The sequence below is a fragment of the Diorhabda carinulata genome, chromosome 8 (genome assembly GCF_026250575.1).
Source record: "Diorhabda carinulata isolate Delta chromosome 8, icDioCari1.1, whole genome shotgun sequence".
Taxonomy (NCBI): Eukaryota; Metazoa; Arthropoda; class Insecta; order Coleoptera; family Chrysomelidae; genus Diorhabda; species Diorhabda carinulata.
In genome coordinates this window covers 15,699,064-15,722,104 of record NC_079467.1, presented here as the reverse complement: position 1 = coordinate 15,722,104, position 23,041 = coordinate 15,699,064, and the positions used below count along the sequence as shown (strand labels likewise).

The 23,041-nt window shown below is 32.1% G+C and overlaps 1 protein-coding gene across 1 annotated transcript in view; it reads right to left on the bottom strand.

Moving 5' to 3' along the window:
• The window catches only part of LOC130897229 (uncharacterized), a 227,348-nt gene that overhangs the window by 24,590 nt on the left and 179,717 nt on the right, over window positions 1-23,041 (bottom strand). The window contains exon 4 of the mRNA XM_057805982.1: window positions 3,749-3,884. Within this exon, the coding sequence (XP_057661965.1) occupies window positions 3,749-3,884 (136 nt within the window). The remainder of the gene's footprint in view (window positions 1-3,748; window positions 3,885-23,041) is intronic.

Below are 23,041 nucleotides of genomic sequence, written 5' to 3'. Positions count from 1 at the left end.
GCTTCAGCCTCATGAACTTCTATGATAGCTCTCGGGTCGTAAAGATATCCTATCGTGTATATTCTACGATTACAAAAACAACACTAAGTAGACTTGTTGTTGATGTTGTATGAAGTGTTCAGTCAATTTCTTAAATCTCAATGTTTTTCTTTCACAAGAATGATTCTCATTCATCTGTACTTGGTGGTTTATTCCAATTATTTTGTGTGATACCCTGTGATTAGATAGATAGATCAAAGGAATTATGAGAATTAACGAAATATACGGAGTGACTAGAGCTTAAATAGTTTCCAAGAGTAAAATTTGTGCAAACATTTACCTCCTTACACTGATCAACACGAACTCTGCTGGATGGTTTTATTTGCCACCTGGCAAATTCTGATCAATGAGTATAAGTGTTATAAGAAGCTTTCTATTACATTTGTGGAAATTTAACCTTAGATTTTTCATATATGTTGCATAATCTATGTTAAGAATTTGCGTAATTGTGGGAAAAATCACGGTTTTGGGCTGCTATTTCTATCTTTTCGATATTGATTATAAAAAATAACATAATAACATACAGTGAGTTACTCTAATTTACATACAACTAAGAGACCATAGTGATACTTTACCTATACCATTGAAATCTGCATACTATTAACGATTCACATCAGTCAAAGCTCTTAGGGTCTCGTTAATGCGGCATTTGTTACATCATGAAATTGAAATAAGCCATTTTCTATATCGTGACGAATTCGCCAGGTATACTATTCTCAAGATAGAGACTGTGTATTGTTAAGATATATAAATGTAGTGAGAGATAATTTAAAATATCGATCTCAATTTCTCTTCTGCTTCTAAAACTAGCTCAGAGGTAGTTTTACTTCATAACGGAATTGTGTTGTCTTCTGTTTCCTTAGTCTTTATTGTTAATATAAAAGTAGCCTATAGAAACATGAAGTTATAACTGGAAAAAATCAAATATATTGGATATTCCTTCAAAATCTGTTATGTTGTCCTATTAAATTCACTTTAGCTGATTTATAACATATTTCACTGGTGTTTCTCTCAAAAAAGTGAGGACTTCGCTAACATATTTAGGCCTCGGACAGAAACATATTGAAAATGTAGAGCCAATATACAGTTCATCTTCTATAATTGCACATAAAATTGAATTTAATTGAAAATTATTTTCATTCGACACCAAATCAGTTGTAAAATGTCTAGTATTTGTAAAAGTTGTTGCTAACGATAAGGATGAGAAGTTCTAAGAGTATATTAGCGAGTTGTTGGTAGCCTATCATGCTTTGGATTGCAACATATTACTCAAAATTCATCTTTAATACACCCAACTAGATTTATTCTAAGAATTTTGGATTTTTGGATTTTGGATAAACAAGAGAAAAGGTTACATCATGCCATTTATCAACGGGAAAAGCACTGTTGGACACTAGAAAAGGACCATACACTTGGTAAATTTGCCAGAAAATCCTGAACTGTAAATTCGTGATAGAACTTTTCTCTTTGTTTGATATCGGCAGTGAATATTTATTGAAATATTCAAATAACATTGACCAATATAACAATAATCGATCAAAATAGAAAATATGAGTACGAATCGACAGTAATTTGATCCAAAGCTCGTTTGTGTATCAAAGTTCCCAAATTAGTACCATTGGGCTCTCTTATAATATATAATTCAACTCCGTCCTTGAACCTTTTGTTCTTCATGTACTTTCTAAATGGTGAACATCTTTGGAATAATACCAAGGACTCGTCTACGAAAAGATTTTTCCAGGTAAACGAGTTGTTCCACGAGAATTATCTGAGAAGTTTCCGATTTTCAAAATAAGCTTTCACAAATGCGATGACGTCCTTGATTAATGCAAATCTCTCACCTGCAATTGCGTGGTGTGTGGTATGAGGAAGTACATTAGCTTGAAATGAATTTCATCCATACGCAGTTGTTTTCGTAATTTCTTCGTTCACATCATCAAGCAATTTTTTCGTGAAATTTTAATGTTACTGTTCTATGTTTTCGTAGATAGATGATGAACTCAATCCCTTGACTACTCAAAAAACGGTCATAATAACTGTTCCAGCCGATGAAACCGTCTTTTCCTTCTTTGGAACAAGTTCCTCTGCGTAAACCACTGTCCTAACTGTTTTTTTTTATTCATTGTTGTGGTGGATCTAGATTCAATCTACAGTCATGAATTGATGCAAAAAATCCTCATTTTGCTTGAACCACGTCAATGAGGCCAGAGAAATGTTAATTTATCTTTCGTCATCCTGCCTCTAGGTTATCACTCCACCTCTTTCGTGAACGACCCCTAATCCGTGTTCCAGTTAGAGATTTAAACCTTGCTATTTTTTTCTTACACATGATACCCATGTGTAATCTATATCACATGATCGTCTGATGTTTTCGCCTCTTCCTCGGCCTTGTGATGTTTTATCCCGAGAAACGCTTGAGAAGTTACATTTCTATGGTCTTGAAAAATAGTTTCGTTTCTGATGTATCTGACCTTGTATCTGATGTATATGTCATTATAGATCTGATAGTTGCTTTATAAATTTGTATCTTCGTTTCTTGTCCTTAAGTGGCGTTTGTTTCGCCACACTACGTTCTGAAAACATCACGCGATCCTATTTGCTCTGTTTTCTTGTCCACATTTTCTACCTTTCCATAACTTATGTCAAATCCAAGATTCAGAAGATCATCTTCATTTTCTACACATATCATAGCGTCATCGCCGTAGTACAGGATTTTGATGTCTCATTTATGTTACTCAGTTGTCTAGACACACTTTTTTTAGGACTGGAATATAGGAATAGTGTTTAGTATATTCGTTGGAATTCTGAACATGTTTTCGCATGAGAAACTTGCAATCTACGTAGGTTCTTTTCGATCTGAATCCTTGCTGCTCGTCTTTTAGTGTTATGATCAAATTCATTTTGTGGGTGATAATTGTTGTGACTAGTTAATTGTTGTATCCAGGAGAGATATCGGTTTGTTGGTTTTCTTAGAATTACCTACTTGTACTACATATAGTTCTGATAGGTAGTTTATCTATTTATATAATATTTTACTTGATTTGTAAAGTAACTTCTGTTCAATACTGTCTTATTTATTTTTGGGCACTGTACAAGTCTCCCTACAATTTTTTCGAAAATAATTCCCAATGCTAATGTTAATTTTCAGTTAGCTTTGTGCCTAATCAGTTTCTGTCTGTTGTAAACTTCTGGTGTTTGTACCGTTTTGGAAGATAAGTAAACTTTTTGCTTTTGCTTATATTTGTCTCCATTTTTCGACAGAGCTGTGGAGTTGCGTTACTGATTTTGTTGTGTATACGACTATGAGTGTACCTATCGACTTCATAGGAGCGTCTTCTATGTTCTTTCTAATTTTGTCCCAGCTCTAGTTTATGTCTTCCTCAACTTCCATTGGTTTCCCTTCTATTTGTTCCGCTGGTTTTTCTATAAATTCCTTGTTGATGTGTGCCACATGAAAATTTATGATCTTTTTTTTCAGCTTCTTCTTTAGTGACAGTAATCATTTATAATATTCTGACGTATAGTATAATTTATATAATTGCGAGAAAGAACTTTAAAGTTATCTATTTATTTTCTCAGTGAAGTTTTTCAATGTGTCTCTAAATAATTCATATAATCTGTGTGTCTAACATTCTGTAGTCGATTTAATTAAGATAAATATATAAATCGTAAGAGAGGCATACTTATTCAGTTGTAAATTAATACTTACCTACAACTTGCAATTTCGCCACTTGGATATCGGTGTGGAAAAGCGGTGCATCAGCGCTAACTTCGCATTTAAATTCACCTGACGTTTCTCTCTCCACTGACACGAGAGTTACTTCACTTGAGTTCGATTTGGAAATCTGAAACAAATACCGACTGTTTCATCTGAAAATTGTGTATAGTAAGCATATTTACAACTGTGGATATCACTGAGCGTTCATTTCTCAGTTGTCAAAATAAATGAATCTTTTATCTCATTCGTAATGAACTATGAGAATGGATAGTTTCGATGTGATCTAATGGGATTATACGATAATAGTAATTTACGAGCTCTAGGAGTTCTAGTGGAAAATAAAATTTATGATATTGTGATGAATATAATCTTTTCATAATATTTTATGTCATGAATTATGCTATCATTGAATTTAAGTACTTCAATGTTAATTTTTGTTAATAAATTATATAAAAGTTGCTTTTCCTTTTCGGCAGCTTACCGGGAAGACGGTGATTCACAAAAAAATATATGTTAAAAATTTTTCTTTACGGGCGCCATCTAGTTATTGCCCAAAACAAAACCAGAAAATGGGAAGAAAAAACAGTTCTACCTCAAGGAGGAAACTGTTCTTTTATGTAAGTAAATAAATGTACAAATTTTCTTAAAAAGGATATGTAATACCAAGAAAAAAAATAATTAATGAAATATAAGAAAACTTCCGGAGAGTAGTCTCTCAGAGAAAAACTGAAATAGCTCCTATACGAATAAAATGAAAAAATATAATAATACAAGCTAAATATCATTTACAGAAATGTAGCAAAAAAAATAATCCATAATCCAACAAAAAAACCGAAAAAATTGACTAATGATGTTATTTCACACTCTTACAAATACAATTTTGAAATCAAGGAATTAAAAGGTTCTTGTTTGAAAAAATAATTTGATACTTTTCATTTACAATTTATTTACAATACAACAAAAACAGATTGCAACAAAATCCATGTATTCGACATTAACGTTTCCATAAATAGTATATAGTACAAGTGAGAAAAATCAGATTTTTTTCGCCAAATCGAGTGCCAAAAATCAAGTGTCATAGTACCAACACAGCTACCGTTAAAATGATTGATTCCTCATTAAACTAAAGTATCAGGTTACAAGTATTAAATCCTTAAATTTGCCTTTTATATTTAAAAATTACCATTCTGCATCGTTTAGTTTTCGTAGTCAAATGGAGATTAATAAAATTTAGTAGAGAAGGCATCGAATTTCATTCTCAATACATGATGTACATTGAGTATCAAATATGATAGACTCAATATCGAGCATCAAATTATAGGGCTTATTTCAATGTATTATTGTAGCTAAGGTAAACTTTTTCTATCAAAATAGAATCAACGAAGAATTGAGTGAATATTTTGATTTTGGAAAGAACTTGGTTGTCTAGTACTTTCACTTCAATTCAAATCAAAATTGTGTTACACTATTGCACATTCACTCACAAACAAAACAAACAAAGAAACAACGGAATAAAGTGGAGAAAATATGACTTAAATGATGGCCACTTACATCGAATTCACTGTCATAGTATATAGATGGAAACTATCTATCCCTGACTTTGAATTCAACTATTCTTTCTTAGTACTTAAGCCTTGAAAATGGCAAATATTCATCACCAAAGCAGTGATATTTATGGTGAACACATTATTAATGGTGCAGAAATGGGTCATCAGTCATCAGTCATATATTTTCTGTTGCTTCTAGAAGTGATCTTCACGGAACTATAAGCACCAGAATATCCTTTTTTTAAGAAACGTTTTTCTATTTTTTTTTCTGTTAGTCACAATTTTGTAATTTTATGAATTATTTTTCAATATTCACTATTAAAGTAGTCCGAACAAACAGAAAGAACACATATATTTTAGAAATAAAGTACTTTATTACGCAAAAACAAAAAGATTTTGTGGAAAAACGTGGCAATTTAACCTAACAGGAGATCCTAAATTTATAAGGTAATTATAAATTTAAACTCAAATTAAAATGTTAATAATTTTTTTTTCACTTTTGTTCACTTGACACAGTTAGAATAAAATTCCACGTCACATACAAGGTTTTTCCACGAGCTTGCATGGTCCTTGTTTTTAGGTTTTTCCTGTCCTTTCCTATCCTACCTTGTTTTCTGCTTGTCTAAATATGCGTCTTTTATTGTGCTTCTATTTTGTGACGTTAGTTTTTATTTATTTGAACTTATTCATTGATTTTAAACCGACCCCTGACATAATAACAGCAACTGCGTCTTCCAGTTCTAAACGGTTCAAATTTTATTTCACTAATACGCAAACTGTTCAACTCGTTCCAATACTTACTGTTCAATTGTCACAGCAAACTACCAACAATGTGCGTTTGTCAGATTGAAAGATATTCCACTGTTTGCCAATATGGCAAACATGTCGGTAACAATGATTTTCCAGGGAGGCCTTCAATAAATAATTGTTTTAGTGGCTTGAAAGTAGTTATTTCACTTCGACTTCAATGAAAACGTGGCTTATCAATTTTATATTCAACAATTTATGGTTCAATGGGTTTATCATATATCAGAAATTATTTCTGAATATAATGGCGGATATTTCTCATTGAATTAGAAAGTCTTTCCATTTTGGAAATGGAATTGGAAATATCTAGAAAACATATTCGGAAAAGCATGTGGTGATAATATTGACTACGTTAATAGTGGACATCCATCTGAATTGTCATCTTCCTTTTCTTTAGGATCCTTGTAAGGATCTCTTTCCATACCAATCCAAGTCAAGGTAAATGATCAATGCAAACTTTTTATTTCAATTTATCGTGATTCAAACTCAGAAAGAGCAACTTTTCATGTGATTAATAAGCTCTTCTCTCAAACAACCAAGCGGCTTTGAAGGTCCTGGAAGCTATTGAGTGTACGTCCAAACAAGTGTGGAAGTGTGAACTTTAAAAGCACTAGCTACCAAAATGAAATAACTCTAATGTGGTTACCAGGCCTCCAAGTTATACCTGGCAATGAGGAAGTAGACCTCATGAGATGACACATCAATAACGAACTGAACGAATGGCTGCAGAATCAGATGGAGTTTTACTGGAGACACACTCCAGGTCTAAGACAATTCAAAAAATTTATAATCAAGTCAGCTAAGAAGTCTAAAGAATTTCTCATGATGACCAAAAAAGAGATACAGCTGATGGTCAATATTCTGACAGGTCACCGCTCTGACAAACATTACCTTAACCTGCGAACAATCAATGGAAACAGCAGAGCATCTACTCTGCGAATTACCTGCCCATTTCGCTAAAAGGTATGAGTACTTTGAAGAAGAGGAGTAGTACTAACACCTTTGGAGATGGGACACCAAAGGCCGCAAAAAAGCCTCCTTTGGTAGGAGTCTATATATATTGGAAGCAAGAGATCTAGATCCTTGTATAAAAGTTCTTCTAGGAATCGATGCAGGGAGACCCCCCAAACAATCTACAATCTTAAATCTACACCCATTATACTTATTTAATGTTCCTTAGGATAAGCCAATACGTCATGCAACGCGTTAATCACTTGTTCTAGAATAAAATTACTGTACGTTCAAATACCTAGCTTTCTATAGTTTAGAAACGAATCGTGTCGAGCAGCACCGTTTCTAATAAGAGAAACAAATGCTATGGACTAATTCTATATTGAATTATTGATACTGCTATCATACAAGCTTGGATTTGGCATATAAAGAGAGAGAGAGGGAAATACTTTATTGTCAAAAATTCGGTAATATTTCAATTAAACGAAAAGTGGTTGACTGACTGCTCAAAAAATGTAGCTAAATAGCTTCGAATCTTAGCTCCAAAAGATCACATATTAGAAACTTTAAAATTATCTATGAAAGGCATATAATTATTATTCCAAAATATAGAAAGACGATATATGTTTGGAGCAATATCATACATAATTATTACAATTTGTAAATTCTTTTTTTTAAGCCCATTCTTCTCAAAGTTTGTATATCTTCTGTTAATTCATGGCCACTCAGAATAGCCATAAACTGCCGACATCACCTATTCATTGTTGGGAAATTTTCGATCACTAAGCCACTTATTTAAGTCTAGAAACAGAAAATAGTCCTAGAGGACTAAATCTACCGAATAGGCTGGATGAGGTAGCAATTCAAACTTAAATTCATTAATGTTGGCCACTGCAATAACAGATGTGTGAGCTGGTGCATTGTCTTGATGATACAACACTTTCTTCTAAGCCAGATAGGGCAGTTATGGCTTGATTTCTTCAACCAACTGTTGCAATAAGTTCGCATAATACTCGTCATTGATAGTTTTTGTTTTTCAAGATAGTCAATGAAAATGATCTCACGTGCATCTCAAAAATCCAACGCCATAACCTTGCTTGCAGATGGAATGTTCTTTGCATTCTTTGGATCCGGTTCTCCCTTTTCAGTCTATTGATTTGGCTGCTCTTGTTTTTCCGGTGTGAAATGATGGACCCACGTTTCATCCATGGTTATAAAACGACGCGAAATTTCGGGTTTAATTCTGTGAAACATTGCGATGCTGTTACTGTTGATAACATAGGATCAGAATCATATTCAGCTTTCATATTGGTTGAGCTAAGGCCTTTCAAATGAATATATTGTATCAAATAACGATGACCAATTTTTCACATGTTTTACATAAGTCCACTGAAAATGTTCAATATTGATGGCTGCCAAACAAATACTAAACAACGTCGCGTCTTCAAACTTGAAACATATGTTTAATATATTGTGTACTTTCTAATACAGTATTTTTCAAACAACTACCGCCATCCCTATGTCAGGAGAGGTACTTCTAATATAACATCAAAATTGTATAGAATATGTAATAAAATAAACACTTTGTTCGGATATTATTTTAAAAACGATTATCAGTAACGTACTTAATTCAAGATGCCAAGCTGATCTGATAGATACGCAGTCACAAGCTGATGGTACTATGAATTGATCATTATCTATCAAAATTCGTGTAGCTGCTGCTTTTAAAAAGCAAGTGAGCAGAAGAGGTAGCGTTTCATCTACTACACATTTTTACTACAATCGGTGCGCCTAGTATTTTGTAAAGTGGTAATGGAAGGAGAAGTTGTCAAAAAGGTCTCCACTACCAGAATTAAAAATTGTACAAGTCCAGATACTCCCATTCACAAAGAAATGTTGAAAAGGCCAACGAAGACGTGAAGAGAAGCTTGTACTTAGCTGGAATTTAACAAGACGACGAAATGGAATGAAAGAATACGTTCTATTAATTTTAAGAAGATCAGAGCGTATCACGCAGGGATAAATCGCAGCACTTTCGAAGCAATGTTCAGCTGTAAAGCTAAAGTCAGATCAAATGGTCTTTCTAAAGATGCTCTAGCTTAACTATCCACAGAAGAAGAGATAGAAACTATATTTAATGAAGATGACAACCATTTGTAGGAGAATAGGAGAAGAGGAAAACCTAGCCGAATATTACGGAACCTCTGATTAATGAAGATGAAAAATAGGAATAGATATAACACTTTCAAACAGTGATTCGCAAAATAGAATACCAAATAAGTTGAGAAAAAAACGTGATAGGGAGACAGATATAACGACTAAGAAATAGTGATTACTCTGAAAAATAGTTGCAAACAGATTTAATTTCATCACTCCCATCGCTAAAATATCCTGAGATATTATGACTCTTATATGTATGTTTATTAAGTTAGATAACAAGTATAGGATTCTGAATCAACTATATGCAAGAAATCAGTTCACTATCTGCAAAGAAACGTTTATAACATTCCCCAATAAGAAGTTATGACCAGAACATGTGTAAAAAACAATCACATCTTGACGGTAGAGGCAAATGTACTGGAGAATGTATTTCTAATAGCTGCAAATGTAAAAAAGTGTGCTTCATTGTAACATATATAGCATAATGGTGAGGTATTGTTGATTTTTCGACCAAAATATTCCTGGACATTAACGGATGAATGATATATTTCATACAATTTTCCCAATTCACAACAACCCGTTATAAAAGTACTTGGATATCGTCCCAAATTATTTATTACTATTGTCCATTTTAACACACTTTTTTCTGGTTCGATATTGTACGCAAACATTGTTGGCAACAACCTATTTTCCTTGCCTCTGCATCCCGGAAAGTAATAATTATAATTCAGTTATATTTATGTCATGAGCAATGCAGCACACTACCACTTAATATTCTCCTCGCCTCTTGGAAACACTACCAAATAAAACTATTTGCCATTGTTCTCTGTCCCAGCCAAACTCCAGTTATAAGTACAAACACGAAAATGTGTTGCTTTCAATTTAGTTGCGGTCTCATATCAACTATTCAACATTTAATTTAGTTTTATAACCATCAAAGAGAATTATTACGTTGGATATGAGGAAAAAGAAAATCTAGTGAAATTTTTATAGCGTCCAAATTTGTTATACGATTTGTGCAGCCCAGTCAGATAAAAAGAACGAAAATAGAATGAATTGGAATTTATTTTACGAAAATACAATCATAAAACCGAACTAACTTGGCAGTATAATCGAATCGGGTAAGAGAAAATTGATTTTTTCTACAGTTTCTTGTCGATAATGATATTTGTCACTTTCATAGATGTTTTAATATAATATTTTAATGAACATATAAGTATAATAATATTCAATAGTTAGATAAATACAACAGATCAAAAAATATTATTAATTCATAGCCTTTTTGACTAAGTTTTAAAGTTCATAGTTAGGGCCGTCAAGAAATGTTGCACACATGGGTCTTCTGTACTTCGAAAAATAATTAGACAACTGGGCTTGAACCTTTCAATATCACTAGGAGAAACTATAAGGGTAACTTAAGTATTTAAACCTCGTACGTGTCAGTGCTGAACTGTTGACTTGTTGCCCGTCACCCGAAAGTGATACTGAGAACTCACAAGTTTACTGTTCTCTGTTAGTAATGTGTACCTCTAAGCCCTTATTATTAACGATTGTAGGACCAAATCCAAATTCAAATCCAAATTATTGGACATTCACTTGTATCCCGCATCCAGGTTTTTGCTTGGTCAGTAGCTCCACTCCACTTAGTTGAGAATATTCTTTCTATATAACATCCTCGTAACCTCGACTTTTACTTGGTTTTAAATACAGATAAATAAAAATATTGTTAGGTAGTTGAATTCATCCACAAGATGTAAAAATATAACTTTGAAGTTACATAAGAATCTAAAAATTAACACTGTTTTCCTGTGAAGTATTGGGTGACATAAACGGGCAAACATTGCCCGGCCGAGCCGCGCCTTTGGAAATATTTTATGAGCCAATCATTGGTTGGATCACTTCATACATTCAGAAAATATTCGTTTGGCCACCATCTTGTTATATAGAATTTTTTTGCACTTATTAGTTTCAAAACTCAAATCAGTGACAGTACTTAAAGCAACACGTTTTGGAACATCAAAATCAGTTGAATTTTGTACAGTAAAATTAAATAAAGATTAAGAACTACTCGTATATGGATTACAATATTTACAGTCCTAGGAGACGGTAGTGTGTGTGTTCACTTTTCGTGCATTGTCAATGTCTGTATTAAATGTTTGTTTTGTTTTGATTTGACTTGTTTCTTAATTTTTATTTCGGTCCGACATCAAATAGACGTGCTAGTTTTCGCTACTAAATGTGTTGTTTTACTAAACTTGACCTTGTGTAGTTACCAGTGATATTGATTTACTTTCTAGACTAACTAAACAATTTTATTTTGCTTTCATTTACATTTAATTAGGAGTATTGAATTTCACTTTAATATGGCTGAATTTAAATGTAATTCTTGTCAAAAGACCGTCTTAGAAAAGGAGAAATATATACTCCGCTGTAGTGGGGAGTGTCGCAGAAATTTTTGCATAAATTTTTATTATATTATGTTATTATATTGGATTTGTCTGCACTATTTGTGAATCTCCACGATAAACTGTTACAGCTACAGAAATCTCAGATCCCTCTACAAAATGTCGAAAATGTCTCTAGATTCCTGCTTAAAAAAGAACAATGACATGTTTCCAACCATCTCAGAAATATATGACATTCTAAGTAACCATGACTCGAAATGGAAAATCTTATACAGTCTCCACAACAAAAGTCTGAAAATGAACAACGTTTCTATTCCAATTGGTTAGGGAAATGAAATAAGACATTTACAACTTAGGAACTAGTTTCATGGACCAGGTTCACGACTCATCAATGTTATGAAAAGAATAAGACAAATATTAGCAATAGACCACAAACAGTAGAAAAGAAAATATCAACGCAATACAATTGTTCCTTCATCTCCTGAAATTATCTCATCACCATCTCATATAAACCCTACAAAGGAGGATTGGAATTACGTGGTAGTGTCCAACATTCCGCCTCCATCTTGCACACTACGTGAAAGAATAACTAAGAACAAATTATTTTATACGATTCTTCCCAATGCTGAAAACTAGACAGTTTGCACTCTGATGTCAAAATTACTGTACAGAAAAAATGTACTTGAAGCAACTTAAGGATATAAGTATGTAGCCGCTTGGTACCAAAATAGACAATTTCAACTCACGTTTGAAATCCTTAAGCCTAGCGCCGAGAGAACCAGGTTCTGCGTCTACCAGTGAACATATAGAAATGGACAATATAAAGAAAGAATCTAACTTTACGCGAAGAAACTTATTTAAGGAGGTCAAAACTGTTGAAATAGGTTCTGACTGAGAGGCTATGGATGTAATTATAGAGAAAAATGCGAAAAGAGATGATTTCTCACATATGGATCCGATGACCCCAACTATATTGTGGCTATTGCGAGATTTGAATGCGGCAAATGAACCCTATGTATTGGCAAGGCTGAGGGATCTCATAATCTTCAAAATACTTAGATTATATCTCTCCTATCTCCTCGATCAACCATCCATCGTGTGCTTCAAGGGGCACATGAATACCAGCATTAAACTAACGTTAGTATCAGAGTTACTCCCTAGCGACGTGGATTCCTTGCGTGAGTTATATTATCGCTTCCAAAACGCGTATTGTATAGGTTCAGCCGAAGTTGAAGCAGATCTTTCCGCCATCAGGTCTTTTATTTCAACGGAGAGACGTCTACAGCTTCAAGAAAATAGAGAAAACCATATCAAATATTATTCCAGTAGTTCACCAGGTAAAAGTGAAATTTTTAGTTAAGTACTATAGACTATGTCGTGTCATCCTATGATCCAGAATTCACCGACTGTCTCTAACTCAAGTCTCTCCAATCATAAAGCAGTGATAACAAAATTTTCGTTAAAATCCAACATTACAAATGCTTCTGGTAAATTATGCCGTATCTTTTCGGAAAAAAGTTTTCAAAACTTCAAGCACAGTTGTCAAACAATTGACTGGAACATGCTCTCTAGTGATGTGGACTTTTCCTAGATTCATAAAAACACTAACTAGTTTAGCCCTGATTGAGTCGCATCTCCGATATACACCTACTGGGGTACGTGTGGTGCGACTCAATTTGAGCGAATCTTAAAACTACAAAAGAGAGCTGTTAGATATTCACTCCGACTAAACAGCAGGAACTTGTTCAAAAGATTAAAAATTCTGACTCTTGCTTCCTTATTCATCTTTGAATCCATTGGCCTAATTCATAAGCACCCTTCTCCAATTTCGGAAAGATTGTTGCACGGCTATCCACTTAGGACCGCGGATCACGATCTTTACCTACTCCACGTTCAGAATTAGTGAAGGGGTCATTATTTTACAATGCAAAAAATATGCACAATCACTTGCCAATTGAAATCAAATCGATATTATCTTTTCCGGCATTCTGCAATAATTTGAAGGCATATTAACTAGAAAGTGGCTTCTATTCCGGATATGCAGCATACTGCTTTAATTTTTGCTACGACTTATTTACTTATTATTTGCTCTTACTTTTACCTATAATTTAGTTACTCATTGTGGTTTTATTTCATTTCAATTGCTTTATATTTATTTAGTTATTTTTATGTTTATATTTTAGTTTTTACAAGCTTTTATATACAAATTTTATCAATTTTTGACAATAAAGCATTTCTCTCTATCTTCCTCTCTCTCTCTCTCTCTCAAAAAAAAATTGAACATACCTTATAGAGATGTTTAGATGGTTGATTTCTCCAAAGTAACAACAATGTTTGTTGTTTGAGCTTTTCTAGTGAATTGAATTAAAACAAAAAGTTCATTTTATATTATAGCATATCGAACTACATAACTTTCCGGAGTCAGCAACTTCCATTTAATTATTAAATAGTTTAGAGCTTAAAATTTTGTAACGCATGATATTAAGTGGGTTTGTTAAGCTTTTCTCAATAATATTATTCAGTTTTAACTAGATCACAGTACCCCTTATTGGAGAATAACTATAATTATCGATACCTTTTGAAGAGAAGTCAAAAGGTTCCATGAACATTATTAAGAGAACTACATGAATCAAGAACTTCTATTCTTAAAAAGTTGAATATTTCAATAAACATAAAATATACATATAAATATATACTTAATATACATACACTAGATACATATATTTTGGTAAAGACTGAAGTTAAGTAGAAATTTGTTATCAATCTTTCGAAAATTATTAACAAAAAAACTAATTTTAAAATAGAAGATACTTACTCGTAATATGAAGAAAATTCACAAGCAATATTATAGAATTTTTTATTTTTTTTTTTCTTATATTTTTTATGTTTTTCGTGATGATTTATCTTGATTTTAGGTGTCTTCTAATAGAAAATTAGTTAACATAATAGTTAAAAATTTAACATTTCGACCAATTTCGGTCTTTATCAAAAACATTTCAAAGAATAATTTTTCTATTGAAAAAGACCTGAAATCTAGACATATCATCAGGAAAAGAATGTTATGAAATTTATACATGGCGTTCCGGGACTTGAAAATAATGCTGTGACATCTATAGGCTTCCATAGTTACAAAATCAAAACTTATGTTTAAGTATATTTTCTAAATATACATTCGAACATTATGAAGTTTCAACGAATGATTACGTATGTCCATGAAGTGTGTTTGACAGTATAAATAATTCTACACTACTATCTGAAGGCGAAGGATGGCTCTAACCCAATGGTCGACAATTCGTAACTTTGACAGAGGTAACCTGTCCAATCTAAAGATAGCATCAATGAATTTTAAAATCGATTTTTCAACAAAAATGTACTCTTGGTACAACTTGAAGAAATTTATGGTTTAGAAATTTATAGATTTTTAGATGGTTGTACAAGCCATGTAAACCGTTTGCCATAAAGAGACATTCTGAAGAAAATAATCATAAATTGTAATTATTTATTATAAATATATTAAACAATTATCAAAACACAATCAAAACATTTCTAACTGCATACTGTCGAACATCGTAATACTTACATAAGGAAAAAATTAAAATTGATCAAAAATTGAGTTAGTTAGCCTTAAACTTATCAAATAAAAACAGTAAAAAAATCATGATAAATTTTGGAAGAGGGCACCTTGAACTTCTATACACTTGATGACGGATTCTCCATAAAAAAAAATTCATGTGAACCGTAAATATTAGAAATTTTGTTCTATAAATATAACCTTCCATTACAATATGAATAAAAAGTAGTTCCTGCAGAATAGCGGGATTGTGAAAATATTTTTTCTGAAAACGACCTGGCAGGATTGTCATTCAGAGGGTCGATCCTGGAAGAAAAACAGAGAAGCAATAGTTTGAACTGTTTAATTGAATTGAATGGAAACCATAAGTTTATTGTGATACATACATGACTTTCTTGAATCAGTAACTTGCACATAATAAATATAAATAAGTAGTGTAATGTTTCGTTTAGTTTTTTTCTAAAACATATTTTTTTGTGTTAAGGAACTCACACGATACTATACGATATATTAAAATCTTAGGGGTATTCCTAGATACACTTTCCACATCATTCTTTTCTATATTATAGGCACTTGTTCTATTATAGTTTCTTTAATAACATTAAGTTACATAAATCTGCATGGGTGAAAATATTCTATTCTTATACATTCTGTTGCTCATAATCATAATCCCTTTTTTGGAATAGAAATATGTCAATATTGGTATTTGTGTAACCAAATTATGATTTATGTGAATCTTATATCATTTTGTGAACGAAAAGTTCACTTCAAAAAGATAAAACTTCACACATCGCCGCACATTCAAGCGATTCGTTGTGAAACGTATGAATCTTTCTTGTTCCAATATAACAACAATGGACGAGTTTTATGTGTTTCCAAGCGATAACAATAATACGTCAACAAAGAATATATTTCCGTTCAAATTTACAGAACCTAATACAAAAACAAATGGAATATACGCGCTGGAAACATTTTGAAATTACCTTAATACAATTTCGTGAAAGGGATGTTTGTAAGGCTTTCACTTTTGCTTATTTCAAGAGTAAATTCGGGAAACTATTTTTCCTTCAGAAAATTGAAACCGTACAATGCGGGATAAAATAACTATTAAAGTAATTCTCACTGCAGATGAAACTTCAGACAGCGCTGGATATAAAGGAAGTTAAGTACTGATTTGTAAAGTTTTTAAAACTTCTTTCTTTCACACAATTTATTCTTTCCTAAGAATGTTTTCAATTCTGGGATATCCAATTAGGAAATTGTAAACTGCAACAATTGTAGTCTATTTGGCTTGAATATATTTACTAAAAGAGTTTAAACTGTGCAAGCTTGTTTGTGCAAGGTTATATCAGTATCATTTCTTGAATTCATCTACTTTGACTACACAATGAAATTTTACAGACTAGAAAGGACACTAGCATTTAAAAAAAGTTGGAGTGAACTCATTTTACTTTTTCGGTAATAATTATAATTTTTAGATAGGAAATACACACCGATATGTATTTTTTTACTTATTTTCCTTCAAGCTATGTTTCTTAAATATATTTTTACAATGTATTAAAGCATTTAGATAGTTTTTTTCAAAATCAAAAGTAAAGTGAAATATTAATACAATTAATAAAATAGAAATCAGCAATCAAATCGCTATTCGGTGCCTAAGCATTGAAGTAACTATCAACCAGCTTACAACATTTCAACATTACGAATAATTCAAACTATTCTATGAGGATATATAAATATATATATATATATATATATATATATATATATATATATAATAATCATATAATTCAGCTGTGTTACTAAACGCGGTACTCATAGCCTATTCTGCTCGCCTCAATTCAAGTTTTTTACGCATCGAGCGCTGGAAGCAGTCACAAAAGTTTCACAAAAAGTCAAGCCCGCAGGCCATATCCACCGGCACTAAACTACCTGCGGGTCAACACTTAGGAACTGCAACTGCTGTTTAAAGGTATCCAAGGACTTTCTAGATAGAGCGGCCACATATTGGGAATCGCTTTTCTAGGTTATGCAAAGATGCTATGGTTTTCTTGCAAAAGCGTTTTAACACTGGGTTTTAAAGACACCAAACTAAAAATATTGGAAACCATACACAGATCAATTCTTTCCATGAGAATCTTGGGTATTGACATATCGACAAGAAAGTAAAATTCAGGTAACAGATATATCATACATATAAAAAAATAACCCAGACTGATTACTATAAATAGAATTTCAAGACACAGATCGGCAACAAATTTGACAAAGACATAATGGAATACAAGTTTCATTTTCAAATATAAAACTCGTGTGATGCAGGAAGGAAAAGAAAAAGCCTTTTCCTTTCAAGTGAAAACCTTCTATGAGAGTGAAGATTTCAAGAGGTTGTTACAAGAAAAAGAAGAAGAAAAAATTACTCTAATTTGGCAAATTTGACATAGCCAAAGATTGAGGCAAAAAAAAGAATCTTTATTTGAAGACAGTGTGATTCCTTAGTCTCAGATTTAAGAATATTATTTTAATTCAAAATTCTCGTTCCATATTTCTCAATATTATTTTGTTTTTTTGATGTTGTTCTTTCTTACATTAAGCGGATATTTACTTAAGTTTCAACAAAAATTCGTTGGGTTTGATATGTTCGTATATTTCCAAACACTTCGTTTCACTACACTTAACTATATAAACTGCGCTAAACGAGCTCTTTTATATATTCAAACGTTCCAAACTTCTTAAAAAATTCTAGAAAATGAAGAAACAAAACAAATAAATGAATATACCTTCCTAGTTATTAGTTCAAAGAAACAATATAAACAAATCACCTGCTATTATGAAAACTAAATATAAACATCAAACGAACTGCGGGTATTTGAAGAGTGCCACGCCTTTGCCGAATTTTAGAATCCCACCATAATTGGACAGGATCTATTTGCAAACTGTATGAGCACCGAAATTTGATACGCGAATCAACTGATCCAAAAAATATTTCATTTACAATCGGTTTTATAGTGGCTTTCCTGAGAAATCATCATTTTAATGTATATATAATTAAATCATCCCATGGAAAGTGATATAAAAGCATCAAGTAAACTTTAATGAACAAACGAGTTATGACAAACTGTCATTCATTCAAGGTGAAGGGGCGGAAAAGTATTAAGTTGAGAGTTTGCTTACTATAAGCAAAAGGAGATATGCAGGATCTTAACAATAAATTAAGTTGTGGGTCAAATAAAATGACAATTAATTTTCCTGATGTCGTATCAATAAATAATTTAGACTTTTAGTTGGAAATAAAATTAATTTATAGTTAATTAAAAGAGAAAAAAAACACTATTGGAATTTCAGCATATTCACTGTAACTAATTATTGAGAATTCAACCGATGATGATAAAGTGTAATTAATTTACACACAACATGAAAGGAAAGAGTTTATTTAGGTGGAATAAGCTCTGAATATTAATTTATTAAATTGTGTGTATTCATCCATTTATTATATATATATATATATATATATATATATATATATATATATATATATATATATATATATATATATTATTCGCACTAGTTCAGAATTATGTTAGATATAAGTCTTTTTGTCAAGTACGGTTAAACATTTGATATAACGTTGTAGCGTGAGTTCGAATTTTTTTCATGAGTATTGTAAGACACTATATTTTACACCTTTTTATGGCCATGCTTCTTCTGATTTTGTATCCCTTGATTTAAGATGGTTCCAAAGCAATCTCAGAATAAGTTAAAATGAATCCTAATATAGAGCCACTTTCGGTTTCTGAATGGTTTTACTGTACAATAGAAAATAAACTCGTGACGGAGGAAGAGCTCAGTAAATAGAGACTCTTTCCAAGGGTTGAATTTATGTAGTCTTGTTCTTTGTAAAACCCATTGGTGGTGTGAAATAGGTTGACGTTTATTATGTTAAATTGTTTCCTAAAATTATATTACTGAAGGTTGAACTTAATTTACTATATGAATAATGTCTAATAAATTGTATATGTTAATTTACTGTTGTATTTTTGGAAAGGAAGGTAATTTGGAGTAATGGCCAGCCCTTCTTTCACTTGAATCACAGTTTTGGTTGAGATCAAAGAACAAAGCTATTATAAGCCTGTGCCGTGTAATGTCAGATCCTAGAAATTAAATGGGAATTAACGGATAAAATGTTATAGGAAAATTGGAATGGTCATAAAAAGTATCCAAACATTCAAAGTGAATCAAACTAATAAAATGAAAAAAGTATTGAGGTAACCAAAAATGCAAAAAAGTCCACAACCAATGTTTCGATCTCTATTCTTCTAATTTTGCTCTAACATTGCTTCTAATGTGTGTTCTAGATTTCATCATTGAAATTTCATTTTGTAGTTAATCAGCTCTGTATAATATGACCCAAATTTTCACTTGAATGTCAGTCATTATCGAAAATTAGTATTATATTCAGGAAACTTAATATTGAGCTGTTATTAAAAATTTATTCTACAGAGGAAATACGACTATAAAAATAGAAGAAGAGCTAGACTCTGTATGCAGAGACTCTGAACCAACAGCCCATTCGAATTGGTTGACCATTCACTGTATTCACCAGATCTGGCCTTCAACCACTTTTTTGTTTCATAACTTGAAAGTTTCAATTGTAGCAGCGAGAATTTCATCAGACAAGTAAGTTATCGGATAACTACTATAAGGATGAAGAATCATTGAAAATAGTATATAGACTTAAAATGAGACTATGCTTGAAATTAAAAATGGAGAAAATTGTGTCTTAATTAGAGCGGAAACTTCTCATATAACCTTTGTTTATATTCATATCAAATCTGCTGTTCAATTTGGGTCATTGATCTCTCTAACTGGCATCCCACAAAGCTCCTTAGTATTTCTTCTTCATACCACAACACCCACGACTCAGTTATATTGAAACACTTAGATCACCAGCATTAGATCATAAAACATCCTGAAGCAATTGTCGAATGGGTGCCATACGTAAAGGGTGACTCTAAATACTAACAAGAAACTCAATCCATCATTTCCAAACAATCCAGCACCGATTGCGAAAGGCTTTAACTGCAATATATCCGCTTGATACTTTGAGGAGAATGTCCCAGTATTCGTAGTTGCTGCTTTGAGAGAGCTTTTCTATATGGACAATTGAACTGAAAATAGATACTCTCCACTAACCAATTCCATTAGTGGGGGTGGTGATACATTCACATCAACCCTAACTAAATTGCAAAAGAGAATTTGCCGAAAATATCATTCTCATATCTCAATCTCCTTAAAGCCTAATATATTATGTTTTCGTGTAATGCTAGCATTAAATTGGTATCATAAACACCTATATCTGGAGTGCCTTTTGCAGGTAATGTACTAAAATTAGGGCTTCATAATCTCCAATTACATTTGCAGCACATTTCTCTGTATTATAGTATTGGATCTATAAGTAATCCATTCTTATTGGTCTGGCAAAAAACTATTCTTGTTTTATATAAAGGGTGTTTCATAAGAGGTGATCCCGTCTATAGGATAGATAGAAAACTGAAAAATATTTGGGGTTTGCTTGGTAAAAAAATTTCGTAACGCCATCCGTATTCAAAGTGCGTTGAAGAAAAAAAATATACTTGCCATATTAGATTGAAATTTTATACCAGTATGTTTTGATAGCTAATACAACCAATCAATTCGTTTTTATGTCTGATTCTCATAGAGGGAGTTAGTTACAACGTTCGTACCAAATAGCATTGAAATAACTTTTTTAATATTAGATCAATTGAGCAAAATTTCAGGTGAACTTAAAAATCATTCACCTTCACACCAAAAAGGTTTTCTTGATAAAACTTGATACTAAGTATTGTTTTCGGAATATTTTGATTTTAAAATTATGAAGTAATAATCGATGCTGGTATGAAGTGATGATAAATATTTTAATTAAACAAAAAATCACGAGCTGCAAATTTAGATGGCTGATAACATAAAATAGAATTCAATTAGAGTGAGTGTTCAAAATGTCCTCCACGAATACACAAGACTATCCTTTTTTCTAAAGAAACCATTAATCGTCTAAACGGTTAGAAGTCAGCTATAAGGTCATTAGAGTCATTAAGTTACGTTCAATTCTTTAGGTGAATTCACCTCTGTAGCATATATTTTTTCTATAAGGTACTACTCAACTGTGTAATCCAAGCGATTAAAATCATATGACCGAGGAGGCCAATGAATTGGAGCTTCTGCACCTCTACCAATCCTTCAATTCAGAAAATGGTTACTACCAATTAGCACACCGTCTATCAAAGTGCGGTGGAGCTCCATCGTGCATTAAAAATGAAGATCTTTGCAGGTTTAGTGTTAAATATTCTAATATCTAGAATATCTAGAATGAAATCAAGGTACATATCACCATTTAAATTTCCAAGTTGAATGTGATAACCTATGAATTTGTCACCTAGACTTGGTGCCCACACATTAACTTTCAATGATTGTTGATAATGTAGAACCCTTTTGACATGTGGACATCACACAAGTAGTATGCATCATGGGTGTTAAACATACCTTGTCTGTAAAAAGATAATACAAAAAGATTAAGGCTGTCCTTTCTTGTAATAATAATAATTAATAACTTTATCAATACTTTATACCAGCATCGGTTATTACTTACAGAGTATCGAACTTTATCAAGAGTATCTTTTTGATGTATAATTAAATGATGTTCAAGTTTATTTGACATTTTGCTTAATAAATCTAATATTGAAAAAGTTATATTCAATACTACTTGGTACGAACCGTGTAACTAGGGCCACCTATGAGAATCGGACATAAAAACAATTTCATCGGATGTATCAGCTTCCAAAACATATTCGTATAAAATTTAAATTCAATGTTGCCAGTAATTGTGGCAAAATCGTAAGAAATGTGTATATTTTTTTTCTTCAACGCACTTTATCTTGAATATGAATGGCGTTTCGAAAATATTCAGTTTTCTATCTATCCTAGTGGAGAAATCACCTTTTTTAAGCACCCCGAATACCGAATACCGAAAATTTAGTTCAGTTTAGGAGCGAGGCAACGTTTGTCTGTGCTCCATTAGATGTTTTTGTGTACATGACTCTCTACCACAATCAAAATCATGTTACTATTCTTACTTTGTCGTATGTTACTGCAAATTTTTGTCTATCAATTCTGTGTAAATTTGCGTTTACTTAAACTCTTTTGAACAAAAGTATTTCTTTACCGCGCTCACTATCCATTTTGAAACTGTGATGAGACAATCTTGAATTTAAGTTTCTACTGAGAGCAATGTGAAATATATTTGGATTCAGTTTCTGTTGAGTCTATACATAATAGGTTACAATGTGAAGAGTTGAATATATATTTGACCTATACGAATAAGAAAGAAACGTCTATCGTACACTATCCAATAATCTTTTAAATGAGATATTGTTTTGGGGGTATTTAATTATCAATTACTATATAAGCTCTATTCGTATACGAGCAACATAATTGCCATTCCAAACTGCATGAAAAACCTGAAAGCTCTATACATAAGCCATACTGTTAAATCAGGAAACATCCTTAACAAAATTGACTAACTCATTGGTTTAGGTCTGGTCCTCTAAACCGGAAAAAATATAACGTAATCCCTCATTTACCCACTACGAATGTACTATTGGAAATTTCTTGGTAACTACCTACCTTCCTGGTAGTTTTTCTATCGCTATAAGTAGTCCCATTACAATTTTTTGTTGTTACAGGTTTACTGTGGTTTTCCCATAACCTAGTGAACTATGGTTCTTACCTGTCTCTCTATATATATTTGCACAAAGCAGCTCTTTTTGTT